The sequence below is a fragment of the Piliocolobus tephrosceles genome, chromosome 4, assembly GCF_002776525.5.
Source record: "Piliocolobus tephrosceles isolate RC106 chromosome 4, ASM277652v3, whole genome shotgun sequence".
In the NCBI taxonomy this organism is placed as follows: Eukaryota; Metazoa; Chordata; class Mammalia; order Primates; family Cercopithecidae; genus Piliocolobus; species Piliocolobus tephrosceles.
The window spans coordinates 31,369,108-31,386,067 of record NC_045437.1 but is presented as its reverse complement, the minus strand read 5'-3'; the positions used below and the strand labels follow the sequence as shown (position 1 = coordinate 31,386,067).

General features: G+C 47.4%; 1 protein-coding gene across 1 annotated transcript in view; it reads right to left on the bottom strand.

The window, feature by feature from the left end:
• Nucleotides 1-16,960, bottom strand: part of PDZD2 (PDZ domain containing 2) — a 324,103-nt gene that overhangs the window by 100,109 nt on the left and 207,034 nt on the right. Inside the window, exons 4-5 of the mRNA XM_023216553.1 lie at nt 12,992-13,124; nt 4,032-4,184 (exon numbers count right to left, since the gene is read on the bottom strand). Of these exons, the coding sequence (XP_023072321.1) occupies nt 4,032-4,184; nt 12,992-13,124 (286 nt within the window). The remainder of the gene's footprint in view (nt 1-4,031; nt 4,185-12,991; nt 13,125-16,960) is intronic.

Sequence of the window (16,960 nt, the reverse complement as noted above, 5' to 3'; positions counted from 1 at the left end):
ACTGGCTAACATGGTGAAACCCCATCTCTACTAAAAATACAAAAATTAGCTGGGCATGGTGGCACATGCCTTAAGTCCCAGCTACTCAGGAGACTGAGGCAGAAAAATCACTTAAACCCGGGAGGTGGAGGCTGCAGTAAGCCAAGATTGCGCCACTGCACTCCAGCCTGGCGACAGAGTGAGAGTCCATCTCAAAAAAAAAGAAAGAAAGAAAAAAAGAAATTGTCATTGCAGAGCAGAAAATGGAGAGACTCAGGGAGGAATGGCCAATTGGGTAGAACAGGGCCACGGGTGGCGTGGGGGAAGGGCTAGACTTTGATATTTCTGAGACCAAACTGGCAGTCTTTAATCTTGGATGTGGTGGTGGTGACAGTGGGGGTGAGTGGCAGATAGTGAGCCCTGTCACTGAAGCCAGACCCCACCGAGATGACTGACAATTACGCAAATGCTTGTTGGGTTTCGCCATCCTGTTCCCATTCTCTCTTTCACTGGCTTCTACTTCTCAAACTTGATATTCACCATATGGTTTTATTCTAAGCATGGATGGAGCTTTCTGAGAGGAAAATCTCATTGCTCTTTATTGCAGCCATTAAAAATAAATCGTAAGGGGACGCATGGCAGATCCTCAGCATTTGTATTACATTTGCTCAGCTTAAGTGCTCGGAGCACATCACGACATACAGGTGCAAAAACAGTCCATGTCTGGCTAGAATTTGGCAGCAGGTTTAATCATCATCATCTGTGAAATAAAAGGCTTTCTGTAACTCAGTTGATTAACACAGAACCACATTTCTTTAAGTGGTCCTTTCATTTTTAAAAATGCTGAAACGAAGAATCATGGATTGTGAACATATAACTAAAAAAGAAAGAACATTTTTTCAGCAGTTCAGCACTTTTAAAAGGCACAGCAGGGCTGACCCTGGTAGACTGTGAAGCCTGGAAAATGTCCTCTCCCAGTTGCCCACACTTCCTGGCCCATGCAGGGCTCTGTCTCAGGCCTGGTTCCCCTGGGCTGAAGCGAGAGCTCAAGAGATGGCTGAGAAATGATGGGTGTTCAGGCTTCGGTGATGGCCAGGCATGACGGCTGTTCCATCTCCTCTGTGAGTGCTTTGTGACGGGGTGAGGGGAGCGGAATGGGAGGGAGGTGGAGGTGGTGTCCTGTCTGGTGCACAAGGAAGAGAGAATTGTCAAAGTAAGATCAGTGCTGGCTTCTCCACCGAAGATAATGGGCTGAGGATCAGTGTATTAAGAGCTTCTGGTGACATGACAGAGAAACCCAGAAATAGAGCCAGGACAACAGGTACACTGGCGGCGAAATACTGCCGAGAGTCTTAGCTTCCCCTTAAAGGCAACGCAAAGCTTCCCAAATCCAGTGTGTTATGACAAAATGCATTGAAATTCTCTTGAAAAAACTACAGTAATGAACTCATAAAACAATGTGTGATTAATTGGTAAACTTTTCTAATGATAATGTTTTAAAAGGTGATGGTGGGAACTGGCCTATGCTACAAGTGTAAATTACTATAATCTCTCCAGAAAAACACCTTTGACTAAACAATTTTACTGCTATAAGCCATGTAAGGAAATGCGAAAAAAAACAAAAACAAAAACAAAAACACAGAGAGAGATATAGAAGCAAAGATGTTCTATACCAAATTACATTTTGAAAAAATTTGAATATAAAATGTGAAGTACATTGGTGAAACAGATTATGGCACTTTTATGTTAAGGAATATTAGCCATTATAAATCATATCTCAGAAGACCCTTTAATAACATAGGGATATGTTCATGATTATGTCATTAAGACCATAGCAAGTTTCATAAGTATGTTAATATAAGGTCAATTAAAAATATAAATGTGCGGCCGGGCGTGGTGGCTCAAGCCTGTAATCCCAGCACTTTGGGAGGCTGAGACGGGCGGATCACGAGGTCAGGAGATCGAGACCATCCTGGCTAACACGGTGAAACCCCGTTTCTACTAAAAAATACAAAAAACTTGCCGGGCGAGGTGGCGGGCGCCTGTAGTCCCAGCTACTCGGGAGGCTGAGGCAGGAGAATTGCTAGAACCCGGGAGGTGGAGCTTTCAGTGAGCCGAGATCACGCCACTGCACTCCAGCCTGGGCGACAGAGTAAGACTCCGTCTCTAAAAAATAAAATAAAATAAAAAAATGTGTGTGCTTGTAAACTCTCTACAAAGAGCTGTTATGCTCCGTCAATGGCTTGGAGGCTCAGCAGAGGGGGTGCAGATGTGCTGCAGGGCTGTCCTCGCCGCACACCCGGGACTTACTTAGCTTTCCACTGAAAGCTGGCTGAGGTGTCTCCAGGCACAATTGCTGAGCAACGAGATCCTGCCCAGCAGGGACGAGCCCTCCAGACGCTGGGAACAGGAGGGGACGAGAGCAATGAGGAACCCCCTGGGCTAGAGAGCTGCTAGTGAAGGATATACAGTAAGAAAAGGTCGGAATGCTGGAGCCGTGCTGGAGCTGAAGTCTGCTGTTGCACCACCACATTATTTCCCTTCTTGTACCATGGAAAACAAGGAGCAGAGGGTAACTGCCGTGCCAGCACAGAGCACAGGGAGCCCCTACACTGCCATCCTTCAGAAAACGGTTATAATAAATCTAAAAGCTTATGTTTATGATGTGAATGGTACACCCTTACAAGTGATACCTTTGTGCAGTCCACAACCTACACAACCATGCTTGGTAGCCCTAGGTTTCCAGGAACAAAAAGGAAGACAAACAGCAACTTTTCCCCGTTTAAATGTAGCTTATTGTGGTAAATGAGATGCATTTTTCATCTTCTAAGGCCTTACTGTAAGCAAAGCTGATTTTCCAGTGCTTACCTATGCTACCTAGGTTCAGGAGAGTGGGAAGGAGGAAGGGGCTCCAAGGGGCAGAGAGAGGGCGCCCACCCACCCCACAGCTGTTTAGATGGGGAACAAGGGCTAATAAGAGTTCACATGAAAAATGACACATCTTTCAGATTTGGGACACAAAGAAGATACCAGAGTCTTATATTATTATTACTTTTTGAGACAGGGTCTTGTTCTGTAGCCCAGATTGGAGAGCAGTGGCACGATCACAGCTCACTGCAGGCTTGACCTCCCAGGCTCAAGTGATCCTCTTGCTTCAGCCTCCTGAGTAGCTGGGACTATAGGCACGCCCACCACACCTGGCTAATTTTTTTTTTGTATTTTTTGTGAAGATGGGGTCGTCATGTTGGCCAGGCTGGTCTCAGACTCCTGAGCTCAAGCAATCCACCCACCTTGGCCTCCCAAGGTTTTGGGATTACAGGCATGAGCCACAGCACTTGGCCTTTTTGGGTTATTTTAACATTCCACTTTGAACCAGATATCTCTCCATCCAAGTTTAAATTCACTAATAGTAGTTGTCAAACACACTAGCAAGGCATAGCAGCAAAATCACTGTATATAGTATAAAGCATTCTGGAAATTAATATATGCACTGAACTCAATATCCAGTTGCTTTCTCTCTTTTTTTTTTTTTTTTTTTTTTAAGATGGAGTCACAGTCTGTAGCTCAGGCTTGAGTGCAGTGACAAGATCTCGGCTCACTGCAACCTCTGCCTCCTGGGCTCAGATGATTCTCTTACCTCAGCCTCCTGAGTAGCTGGAATTACAGGCATGCACCACCATGTCCCGCTAATTTTTGTATTTTTAGTAAAGACTAGGTTTCATCGTGTTGGCCAGGCTGGTCTTGAACTCCTGACCTCAGGTGATCTACCTGCCTCAGCCTCCCAAAGTGCTGGCATTACAGGTGTGAGCCACTGTGCCCAGCCCCTGCGTTGCTTCTCTTGTTTACTATTTCATGTTTTTCCTTAAAGGAAAAATATCGCCCTTACAGATTTTTCTCAGAGATTCTGAGAAAAACACAGAAAGAATGCACTGGGGTCTTTTCTCATCATGGTCTCTATCATACTATCTCAAGCATTTATCCCCTAGTCCTGGCGCCCAGGACTTAAGAAAAACATAATTCCAACAGAAAGCCAGGAGCACAGAGCCACTTACTGCTCTCTGGACAGAAGAGCCGGTTCCTTCGTCCTCTTCCCCGTCTGCCTCCTGGTCTTCGTTATCAGTCCAGGAGGACACGTCTTCTACCGAGCTGGTCAGATCCGGCAAGCTCTTAGATGTTAACCTGAGGAGGTCCTCTGCAGAGTTTTCCTATGGGGACACAATTAAAGGCCCATCCATGAATTACTCCCCAGAACCAAGCAGTTCTTGAAGGCAACCTGGCAGAGTCAAGCTACGTGCTCCCAACCCAAAGACTACATGGAGTAAATGTTCTGTCTGCAGGGTTACCTCAAAGGTCAGGGGTGTGGACCCAATTTAAACCTAAACCCATTTTTCCCCCCAGAGAATGTGTGACTCTTAGCTATTTTTTTTCTTTTTTGAGACAGTCTTGCTCTGTTGCCCAGGCTGGAGCGCAATGGCGCGATCTCGGCTCACTGCAACCTCTGCCTCCCAGGTTCAAGCGATTCTCCCACATCGGCCTCCCAAGTAGGTGGGAATACTGGCATGAGCCACCACACCTGGCATTGTATTTTTAGTAGTGACGGGGTTTCACCATGTTGGCCAGGCTGGTCTCGAACTCCTGACCTCAAGTGATCTACCTGCCTCAGCCTCCCAAAGTGATGGGATTGTAGGTGTGAGCCACCACACCCAGCCTTTAGCTCAGTGTTTCTATGGGCAATCCAAGCTCCCTGAATTTAAGATCCCTTTATAAAACAATTATTATTTTTTTTAATTGACAAGATCTCGTTCTGTCACCCAGGCTGAGTTCAGTGGTGCAATCACTGTAATCTCAAACCTCTGGGCTCAAGTGGTCCTCCTGTCTCAGCCTCCTGAGTAGCTGAACTACAGGTATGCACCACCATGCCTGGCTAATTAAAAAAATTTTTTTGTAGAGACAAGGTCTCACTATGTCACCCAGGCTGGTCTTGAACTCCTGGGCTCAAGCCATTCTCCTGCCTTGGCTTCCCAAAGTGCTGGGATTACAGGAGTGAGTCACCACACTTGGCCCAACATCCCCTGCTGGCATCCCCCGGGCTGCTTTCAGGATGCTGTCTAAAGAAGAGGTCAGCATCTTTCTTTTATTGATTTTTTTTTTTTTTTTTTTTTTTGAGACAGAGTCTTGCTCTGTTGCCGAGGTTGGAGTGCAGTGGCACAGTCTTGGCTTACCACAACCTCCACCTCCCGGGTTCAAGCTATTCTCCTGCCTCAGCCTCCCAAGTAGCTCAGACTACAGGCACACACCACCATGCCTGGCTAATTTTTGTATTTTTAGTAGAGACGGGGTTTCACTCTGTTGGCCAGGCTGGTCTCGAACTCCTGACCTCGTGATCTGCCTGCCTTGGCTTCCCGAAGTGTTGGGATTACAGGCGTGAGCCACTGAGCCTGGCTAGATCAGCATCTTATAGAGCTGCTTCTGTCCTGCTCTCCAAACTCATCCCCCCTTCCCCACTCTCCCCATCAACCCACTCTGATGCCATACTGCCTTCCAAACCCTTTGGACTCCTCCTTGCCCACTGCCTTTTCCGCCAGCAGCTCCCTCTGCTGGGACCACCCTTCCTTTCACGACTGAGGCCCACGCGGGCAAGGCTTGAACACCTCTCCTTCTGAAAGCCCACCTGGGTCATCTCAGGAGCCACTCCATTTACCCCTCCTTTCTTCTCTCAAGTCTTTGACTACTGCTTTCATCCCCTTGCAGTGTGTCTACTAGTCTATCTCCCCTGCGTGTCTGAGAATTGCTCCCACCTAACACCATTTCCATTCACTGCTGTGTCCCCAGGCCTAGCCCAGAGCTCACATATCCATGATCTTCTCCTCCCTGCTCCTGTGCTCATTTCCCCAGCATATGCTCATTAGAAAGAGATTCGACTGGCCGGGCATGGTGGCTCATGCCTATAATCCTAGCACTTTGGGAGGCCGAGGTGGGTGGATCACCTGAGGTCAGGAGTTCAAGACCAGCCTGGACAACATGGTGAAACCCCATCTCTACTAAAAATACAAAACTTAGCCAGGCGTGGTGGGCAGGCACCTGTAATCCCAGCTACTTGGGGGACTGAGGCACAAGAATCCCTTGAACCGGGAAGGTGGAGGCTGCAGTGAGCTGAGACTGCACCACTGCACTCCAGCCTGGGCAACAAGAGTGAAACTCCATCTCAAAAAAAAAAAAAGGAACAAAGAGAGATTAGATTGTTGAATCAAAATGTCAGATAAGGTTTTTTCAATGAAGGCAGTCCTTGAACAACTTTTAAAGGTCAACAAAAATACATGGAATCAGACTCTATTTATTTATTTATTAATAATAATTATTATTTTATACAGATGTAGTCTTGCTATGTTGACCAGGCTGGTCTTGAACTCCTGGCCTCAAGCAGTCCTCCCATCTCAGCCTCCCAAAGTGCTGGGATTACAGGCATTAGGGACCGCACAGCCCAGACTCCATTTGGATAAGACTCTGAAGGGGGCATCGCCAACACACAGCCCTTTGATCTTATGTACAGGTAAGGCTAGAGTAGGCTGTAAGATGCGGGTGAGATCAATGAAGGCCTCGCTGCAAATGGGGACCACACAGGAGCCAGAGCCTTCCTGGGAAATGCTGCAGCACAGGAGGGCCAGGGACCAGGGAAGGGGCTGGGACTGTAGAGCGAATCCATGGCTCTAGAAAGAGAGCAAAAAGAGCTACCTGTTCTCTCCTCAGTCCTTCACGTCAGCCATTTCCACAAGGAAGAAAACACACAGAAAGTCTTAATCATATTTAACCACATTGCTTGAGGGTTGACAGAAAAGAGGACAAAAATAAATGAATGAAACCCATCTTAAACAATGGATGTTACTAAATATTAGCAAGCTGGTACCTAGTGACAGTGAAGTTTGTTGCTAGTTTCATGTTGGTTCTACCTTCAAAGTACCTGAAGATAATTCATTTTGGATCAGTAATTGTGAATATTATATTGTTAGGCCTTATCTAAAGGAAGGGAAAAAAAAAAGTGAGTTCAGTCCTCTTCTGTGATGTCAATTCTGCTTCTGCTAGATTAACTGAAAAGAGTTTTTTTTTTTTTTTTTTAATCCCAACTGACAAGTAAAGGCATAGCAGCTACAGGATAGACTACTCTGCGGTCGTTAAAAATGGTGCTGAGGCTGGGTGTGGTGGCTCATACCTGTAATCCCAGCTCTTTGGGAGGCTGTGGCAGGTGGATTAGTTGAGGCCAAGAGTTCAAGACCAGCCTGGCACTAAAAATACAAAAATTAGTCAGATGCAGTGGCATGTGCCTATAGTCCCAGCTACTCAGGAGGCTGAGGCAGAAGAATAGCTTGCACCTAGGAGGTGGAGGTTGCAGTGAGCCAAGATTGTACCACCGCACTCCAGCCTGGGTGACAGAACGAGACTCTGTCTCAGAAACAAACAAAAAAACGTGCTGGGCCCGGCAGTGTCTCATTCCTGTAATCCCAGTACCTTGGGAGGCCTAGGTAGGCAGATTGCTTGAGGGCGGAGTTCGAGATCAGCCTGAGCAACACAGAGACAGACAGCCTCTACAAAAAATTGTTTAAATCCGTCTCAAACAAACAGTAGCCTTGTAGGGTGGCACATGTCTGCAGTCCCAGTTACTTGGAAGGCTAAGATGGAAGGATCACTTGAGCCCCAGGGTTCCAGGCTGCAGTGAGCTATGACTGCACCACTCAATTCCAGCCTGGGCAAAAAATGCAAGTCCCTGTCTCAAAAAAAAAAAAAAAAATTGTTCTTCCTAATGTGGATTCTTACAGTATGCTGTGAAAAAGCAGGTTAAAGTAATATGTAATAACTATGATATTAATAATGTATATAATAAGCTAAAGGGAATAAAATGTGATAACCATAAGGCAAACATTTCTCCAGTTCTTGCTATAACCAGCTACACTGCTCAGGGCCCTTGATCTCTCTTTTTTTTTTTTGAAACAGAGTCTCACTCTGTCACCCAGGCTGGAGTGCAGTGACGTGATCTCAGCTCACTGCAACCTCTGCCTCTTGGGTTCAAGCGATTCTCCTGCCTCAGCCTCCCTAGTAGCTGGGATTACAGGTGCCCACCACCATGCCTGGCTAATTTTTGTGTTTTTAGTACGGACAGGGTTTCACCATGTTGGCCAGGCTGGTCTCGAACTCCTGGCCTCAAGAGATCCACCCACCTTGGCCTCCCAAATTGGTAGGATTATAGGCATGAGCCACTGTGCCCGCCCCCTTGATATCTCATTTAATCCTGCTAACATCATCCTCATGAGGTAGTTACTGGTTCTCACTATACAGGGAAGAAAACGGAGAATTAGGTGAGGTAACAACTTGGCCAGGACATGCCGCTTTTAAAGGGCTGTGCTCGATTTAAGTCTAGGCGGGACTGCCTCCAGGGTACATGATGTTTCCTTGTATGAGACTCCATTTTACAGAAAATGTGTATGTACATGTTACACACACATACACATGTTCCCAGCTGGAAGGACACTCCAGTTAATGGATAGTAAGTACTATTGGTAGTATTATGAGAATTTCATCATCGTCTTCTTCTCTGTAATTTTTGGGGTTGTCTACATTTGACACAATACATATATATTACTTGTTAATAAAAACCAAGAGTGAAAAAAGCAAAAAAAGCGAGCAAGAGATCTGTACTGTTATATGTTGCTTCCAGGAATATCAAAACTAACTTGTATATTCTGAGTTTATTCATTCAATAAAAACGTCCTAAGCTCCTACTACTATAAGCAAACAATCTATTTGTGTGGAAACATGAGCCATCCTCTCCACAAGAAAGTAACTGCTGTATTTCCAAAACAATGCCTTAAAGCTTTGCAACAAGGTGACTATTATCCATAATAACAATAGTTTACATTTTAGTTATTCTTTATATTCAGCAAATCAAAAGCTTTCCCCTCCCTCTTCAAGTGTGAAGACAGCAAGGAAGCTTGTGGATTACTTGCTCTTGTTGGATAAAGGAGAGAAACATGTCAGAGGCACCTGAAGGCTGCCATCTTTTTTTTTTCCTATGTGGATGAGGACCTTGGATGGTGTAGATGAAGTTTAGGAGCAGCAGGCAGCTGCTGTAGCAGTTTATTGCCTAATTGTAAAACGGAGTGTATCGGAAGAAGAGAAAGGCCTCACTCCTCTGAGGCCGGGTCAGTTTTAGGACCACAGCTTGGTGAAGATACCCAAGGGTCAATGGATTGACAGCTTGGATAGACACCCATTCTTTGGCTCTGGAATGCTACTCAGCCCCATGAGGACGCAAGCAAGTGTCCCTAAAAGTCAAAGCCTCTAGCAGGAATGCATTATCTTTTTCTTATACCATTGGCTCTAGTGTCCTTTATATTTTATTTGCATAAAAGCAGCTTGGTGCATGAGAAGCCGCACGAACTCTGAAGTCTGGTGGACTCAGGCTAAAACTCAGTTCTGTGCTGTGTGACCTCAGGTCAAGGTAATTAACCACCGGGATTGGTTTGTTTTTGTTTTTTGAGACAGGGTCTTGCTCTGTCACCCAGGCTTGAGAGTAGTGGCATGGCCATGGCTCACTGCAGCCTTGACCTCCTAAGCTCAAGCAATCTTCTTGCCTCAGCTTCTCAAGTAGCATGGACTACAGGTGTGTGCTAACCATGCATGGCTAATTTTTACTTTTTATTTTTTGTAGAGAAGAGGTCTCACTATTTTGCCCAGGCTGGTTTTAAACTCCTAGGCTCAAGCAATCCTCCTCGGCCTCCCAAAGTGCTGGGATTACAGGTATGAGCCACCATGCCCAGTCCAACCACTCGGAACTTAACATCATTCACTGAATAAAAAGAACTAAAAGCACCTGGCACCCTGTGTACATGGTAGCGTGCTTTCTTCCCTTAAGTCACGTACATGGCACCTGGTACATGTAGCGTGCTTTTTCCCTTTAAGTCATGTACATGGCACCTGGTACATGTAGTGTGCTTTTTTCCTTTAAGTCACGTACATGGCACCTGGTACATGTAGCGTGCTTTCTTCCTCTAAGTCATGTACATGGCACCTGGTACTACACGTAGCGTGCTTTCTTCCTTTAAGTCGGTGTGTCTCACAGGGAGCAGGCATCATTGAGGAACCAGTTTTTAAAGCCCCTTCATTATTTGCTTTACCCATGAGTGGCCCGCCACCTTTTTTTTAATCTTATGTTTGTGTTTGTGGATAATGGCTTGACAAAGAAAAGCTATCCCCTTCTCCATTTTCCAAACTAGCAGGAGAGGCTGGATGTGGTTGCTCATGCCTGCAATCCCAGCACTTTGGGAGGCCAAAGCAGGTGGATCACCTGAGGTCAGGAGTTCCAGACCAGCCTGGCCAACATGGCGAAACCCTGTCTCTACTAAAAATACGAAAATCAGCCAGGCATGGTGGTGGGCACCTGTAATCCCAGCTACTTGGGAGGCTGAGGCAGGAGAATTGCTTGAACTCGGGAGGCAGAGGTTGCAGTAAGCCGAGATCATATCATTGCACTCCAGTCTGGGCAACAGGAGTGAGACCCCGTCTCAAAAACAAAAACAAAAACAAAACAAAAACGAAAACAAAAAAACTAACAAGAGAAGGAAGTCAGCACAAGAAATGCAGGTTTAGTAGTACATGGTAGAACGCTTGTGCAGAAACCCATGTTCTTCAGCACACGATTTTGAGGAGGTGGGCTGCGCAAATGAAACACGCTTTCTCTGCAGACATATGCCTCTGTGTGTGTGTCTGTGGTGTGTGTGTGGTGTGTGTGTGGTGTGTGTGTGTGTGTGTGTGTGTGTGTGTGTGTTTATAAGACCCAAAGATGCTTTCAGGCTTCCACTTCATCTGGCAAAATGAGGAACTTGTTTCTCCTTCTCTTGCAGCATTTCCCTCCTTGTGGAATTCACCAGCTGACAGAGAGAAGCCCAGGGTTTGTTCTGCTGCCCCATTTCCAGCGAGGGGCTACAGACAGCCCACAGGCAGACGCTCTGGGTGAAGACATGCAGGGAGCGCGATGGACTCAAGAGAAGGCCCCAAGGTGTCCCTTGGTATCTCTGGAAGGGGAGAAAAGGACCTATGAATGGACAGTGGTCTCAACGCCTACCTCCAGGGTCTCAGATGCCCTCTCTTCCTGCCAAGTCTTCACCAGAGCTCTGTAGATAGATTATCTTTGGAAGTCTGAGAGTCTAGGTCAAGGGTTTGTGGTAAAAGGTATACAGAAAGGAAAGCAGATTTTTTGGATAGCCCAAAATGTTCTTCTAATCTATTTGTTCAATACTCTGAAAATCAGCAATCGATCTTGCAATTTAAAGGGGAAAATATAAAGAGACCTATGATGCCAGGTTTGAAAGAACAACAGAGACAATGGAAAAAGGATTCCCCATATTAGCGAGAGCGTCATGCTGCACAGGGCTAAGAGGGTGTGGCGTCATCCCGTCCTTCCTGGCTGGAATTGGAATAAAGCATCATGGCTCCACTTCACCACCTCCTCGGCCACATAGACTCTGCCCTAGTCTCATCAACGGCACACCGGCCCACAGCTCAGACACACCAGAGGTCAACGCCTCCTCTTTCTCACCACAGTTGTGACGTCCCGCAGACTTTAGCCAGTGCTTTAAGAAGGAGATGCCGGGGCCCAGAACTGGACACTGTATTAATGCACTCTAGGGTGGGGATAAAAGAAACTCTGGCCCGCCTGGGGCCTCAGGACCTGTGGAGGACCCATGGAGAAGAGGTGGCAGGGAGACAGGGGACAGACACTGGGCTGGGCATTAGGGCCTGGGTCCTGGCGCTGCTGATGGCACTGTGGCCTCTGCAAGATGGTAGCGGCCACGGAAGCTCTGCCTCACTGTCTTCATTTGTAAATTGGCTGGGCAAACAGGATTCACAATGCTTCCTCCAGCTCCAACACTCAGAGGCCACAAGTGACAGCAGAAGCCACGGGCTGCCCTCGGCGGCCCCTGAGCCTGACTTCCCTTTCCAGCTGCCAGGCTTCCAAGTCTCCTCTCCAGCTCCTCCTGGAAGAGCTGCCAGTCTCTCCACATTGTCCTTCCTTCCATCTACCATTTTCTTTCTCTCCTTTCCATCTGTTCTTTCCTTTCCATCCCCTAACACTGCAGTCTCCAACCTTTTTTGGCACCAGGGACCAGTTTCACGGAAGACAATTTTTCCAAGGATGGTAGGGGCGAGGGGGACGGTTTTGGGATTAAACTGTCCCACCTCACATGATCATGCATTAGATTCTCATAAGGAGTGTGCAACCTAGATCCGTTGCATGAGCAGTTCACAATAGGGCTTGCGCTCCTATGAGGATCCAGTGCCGCGGCTGATGTGACAGGAGGCGGAGCTCTCAGGAGGTAATGCTCGCTCACGGGCCGCTCATCTATTGCTGCATAGCCCAGCTCCTAACAGGCCATGGACCAGTGCCCATCCACAGCCCACGGGTTGGGAACACCTGCCCTAACATATACATACAAAAACTCTTAAAGGACCAGTCATGGTGGCGCACGCCTATAATCCCAGCACTTTGGGAGGCTGAGGTGGGTGGATCACCCGAGGTCAGGAGTTCGAGACCAGCCTGACCAACATGGAGAAACACCGTCTCTACTAAAAATATAAAACTTGCCGAGTGTGATGGCATGCGGCTATAATCCCAGCCACTTGGGAGGCTGAGGGAGGAGAATTGCTTGAACCTGGGAGGTGGAGGTTGCGGTGAGCCGAGATCACGCCATTGCACTCCAGACTAGGCAAGAAGAGTGAAACTCCGTCTCAAACAAAAACAAAAACAAAAACAAAAACTTCTTAAGGAAAGCCAAGTAACTGCACTTCAGCTAAGGGAATCCACACAGCGTTGCCCTGTGGATGCAAGGCTTTTTCAATGGCCCAAGGTAAATGTACAAGTGCACACGTGTGTGTTTGTGTATGTGTGTGGCATGGGAGGTGTGGCTCAACCCCAACTCACCACTGCCACCATTACAAGGACCAAAAAACAAACACGACCTACCTTGCTGGCCACCACCAGCTGCACCATTCCTGTGGCGGAGCGAAGAATGGCCACTGCTTCCTCGTGGGAGAGCCCGACCAGTAAATGGCCATTGATTACCAGCAGCTCGTCTCCTAAGGACAGCCTGCCATCCCTGAGGAAAGGGAGATGGGAAAAAAATCCCTTGTCAAGACATTCTGGGCCTGAGAAGGGCCACTTTCTGGAGCTAGGGAGGGTGGTGAGGAGGGACAGTCAAGATTGGGCTAAAGAGGACACCATGATGGCCAGAGGCAGTTGGGGATGCGACTGCTTTATTCGTGGTGCCCAGATTCCCATCAGAGGATTCCCTCCATGATTTCAGGCAGTGGCTCAGTAATACGCACATTAAGATCACCAGCCTACCTGGCATCAATGTCAGTGAAACTCCCATCCAGGTGGAGATGGTGATAGAGGAACCAAGACCCCAAGGTTTGAGGAGAGTCGAGTCATTCTTTTCTTTTTTTTTCTTTTTTTTTTGAGACGGAGTCTTGCTCTGTCGCCCAGGCTGGAGTGCAGTGGCCGGATCTCAGCTCACTGCAAGCTCTGCCTCCCGGGTTTACGCCATTCTCCTGCCTCAGCCTCCCGAGTAGCTGGGACTACAGGCGCCCGCCACCTCGCCCGGCTAGCTTTTTGTATTTTTTAGTAGAGACGGGGTTTCACCGTATTAGCAGGACGGTCTCGATCTCCTGACCTCGTGATCCGCCCGTCTCAGCCTCCCAAAGTGCTGGGATTACAGGCTTCAGCCACCGCGCCCGGCCAGTCATTCTTTTCTTAATCCTCCCCGCCATCCTGCCCTGATGACTGAGTCACTGAGCTAAGCTCAGAAAGAGCAGAGATATCCTAAGCCCACCCGCATTCCTTTCCTAATGCACTGCCCTCCTCCCTTCCCAGGTGACATGAACCTGACCAGATGTCCTCTGGGGCACCTGTGATTCACACACTACACTATATGGATCTGTATCTCCCAACAGAGTTATAGGTTCCTGAGGGAAAAGTCTCTGACTCTCAGCACCTTGTTCTTTTTCTTCTTTTTTGTTTTTTTAAGTATGTTTTTGTTTGTGTGTGTGTGTGTGTTTTTGAGACAGAGTCTTGCTCTGTCATCCAGGCTGGAGTGGAGTGGCACGATCCTGGCTCACTGCAGCCTGGAATTCCTGGGTTTAAGTGATCCTCCTGCCTCAGCCTCCTGAGTAGCTGGGACTACAAATGTGTGCCACCAGGCCCGGCTTCAGCTCCTTTTTCATCCTTGAGTCTCTCCAGCCAAGCCTCATATGCAGAAGGATGAATAAAAAGAAAGAAAAGAAAAGAAAAGAAAGAAAGGAAAAGAACAAATCAACTGCCTAAACTGCTGTCGCTGCAGGTATCAGACCTGGGCTACAAACAGGGTGTATAAACAGGGTGTTTCTTTCCTTTAAATTAAATTATGGCTGACTCTGAGCTTTCTTCCCACTGGGCTGGCAGGAGACTCAGCTGTCACGGGGACTGCCTCCCCTCAGGTGGGTCAGGGCTCGGTGTGGTGCAGTGCCAGAGCACTGGGCAGGCCCCTTGAATCATGGTGAATCAACAGTCCTGTGGATCCCACCAGAGCCTCCAGGGGTCTGATCTCCCAGGATCCCAAAGGAGCCAGAGGTGGCTGAATGTGGGATAGGAAAGCTGGTGAGGCAGAGAGACCTCGAGCCTCGGATCCCACTGCACCCTCTAGAGCAAGCTTGGCCAACCTGTGGCCTGCATGTGGCCCAGGATGACTTTGAACATGGTCCAACACAAATTTGTAAACTTTCTTAAAACATGATTTTTTTTTGGGTGATTTTTTTTAAGCTCATCAGCTATCATTTTTGTTAGTGTAGTTTATGTGTAGCCCAAGACAATTCTTCTTCTTCCAATGTGGCCCAGGGAAGCCAAAAGATTGGACTTTCCCTGTTCTAAAGGCTCACATCAGCACCCAGGGTGCTGCCATGAAACACATGCACGTCTCCGACACGCCCAGAAGCCCCGTTTCTCTCCAGTCTCTAGGCTCTCCCCTAGTTTTCTTTCAATGAATCAACTGACTTCTCTTCTTCCATCCTTCCCTCCCCTTTCCTTCCTTCAACAGCTTTTCTCTCACTTTCTGTCTCCTTCCTCTAGGGCATGTGCCGTTGTCTTTTCAACGAATTTGGGCTTTAACAGAAGACAGGAGGCACCAGAGACTTCTGATACTCTTTGTTTCTGTCCTTCAGAAATTCCTGAAGCAGAGAAATGCTACGGGCCCCACTAGTTGTTTGGAATGGTAGGAGAAAAGGAATGGGAAAACGAAGAAGAAACAAGCTGGAATCTCAGGAGTTGTGTGGGTGGGCCACTCAGGAGCTGTTTCCTATGGGAGGAGAGGGATTTAGGAATCAAGAACGCAATGGTTCAGACCAGTGTCCTGGGCTTACTTATTTAGAATACCATCAAGACCATCCCTATCCCTTGGGAGGCTGAGGTGGGTGGATCACGAGGTCAGGAGTTCAAGACCAGCCTGGCCAACATAGTGAAACTCCGTCTCTACTAAAAATACAAAAATTAGCTAGGTATGGTGGCAAGTGCCTGTAGTCCCAGCTACTTGGGAGGCGGAGACAGGAGAATCGCTTGAACCCGGGAGGTGGAGGCTGTGGTGAGCCAAGATCGCGCCACTGCACTCCAGCCTGGGCAACAGAGTGAGACTCCATCTTAAAAAAAAAAAAAAAAAAAGACCATCCCCCTCCCTTTTCCTTTTCTTATTTCCCTCTTTCATTTCTTTCATCTCCTGTTATTAACTAAAATGCCCCACTTGTGAATCATATACCCCAGAGGCTCAAAGAGACACACACACACAACTCCAGGCTAAGAATGAAAGGAAAATGATGAGACCCAATAGAAATGGCTCAGATGGAAAATAGACAAGAACAGTTCTAAGTGTATCTCTGGGCACAGGAATTTCCTACTTGCCAACTTGCTAAAGGAAGACTAGAACTTAAGACCTATGATTAATAGGAAACTGTCTATCTGACAGGAGCTCCTCAAAGCCTATGTCACTTTGGAAGTTTAATAATGTTCTTTGGAGTAAAAACCACCTAGGGTCTTAATCCTTCAATAATTACTACCACCCAGACAACTAACAATTGCAGTTAATCTTATCTCTACTTTAGTGATTAGCATCCTATTCTGTAATAAGAGAACTGATAAGCATAAAGGACTTTGCTGGTTTTTGCCCTGGTCCTCTTCTTAGTTTTCCATTCTTCAGACTAACTTATCTCCAGCTCCTCCGACTGTACCTCATGTGATCTCCTTCTGCGTCCCCTCCCAAGCTTGGGCAGGCCAGCACCGGTCTGGTTTGCCACACCCCTCTTAGAATCAGGGTACCTGAGCTGAACATCAAGTTCCAGACTAGTTTATAAAAGATGATCACCTCGTTCATCAGTGAAACTCTCCTTTTATATGCCTACTGTATACTGTGGGCATACAACATACGTACATGCCCCACCAGGCCTTGCAAATAGTAGACACCCTATGTGCGTGGAAGCAATTGGTTAGCAGTTAAGAGTCGGCCTGACATTTTGGGATAGCTACATCCTTCTTACTCAAAATAAACTGTTTTGCACATGCTCTAGCTAAACACCATTCCTCTTCCCACTTCAGATCATTGTTCAGATTAAGAAATAAGTGTGCCAGGCGCAGTGGCTCACGCCTGTAATCCCAGCACTTTGGGAGGCCGAGGCGGGCGGATCACAAGGTCAGGAGATGGAGACCATCTGGCTAACACTGTGAAACCCGGTCTCTACTAAAAATACAAAAAATTAGCTGGGCGTGGTGGCGGGCGCCTGTAGTCCCAGCTGCTCCGGAGGCTGAGGCAGGTGAATGGCCTGAACCCAGGAGGCGGAGCTTGCAGTGAGCCGAGATCGCACCACCACACTCCAGCCTGGGCGACAGAGCGAGACTACATCTCAAAAAAAAAAA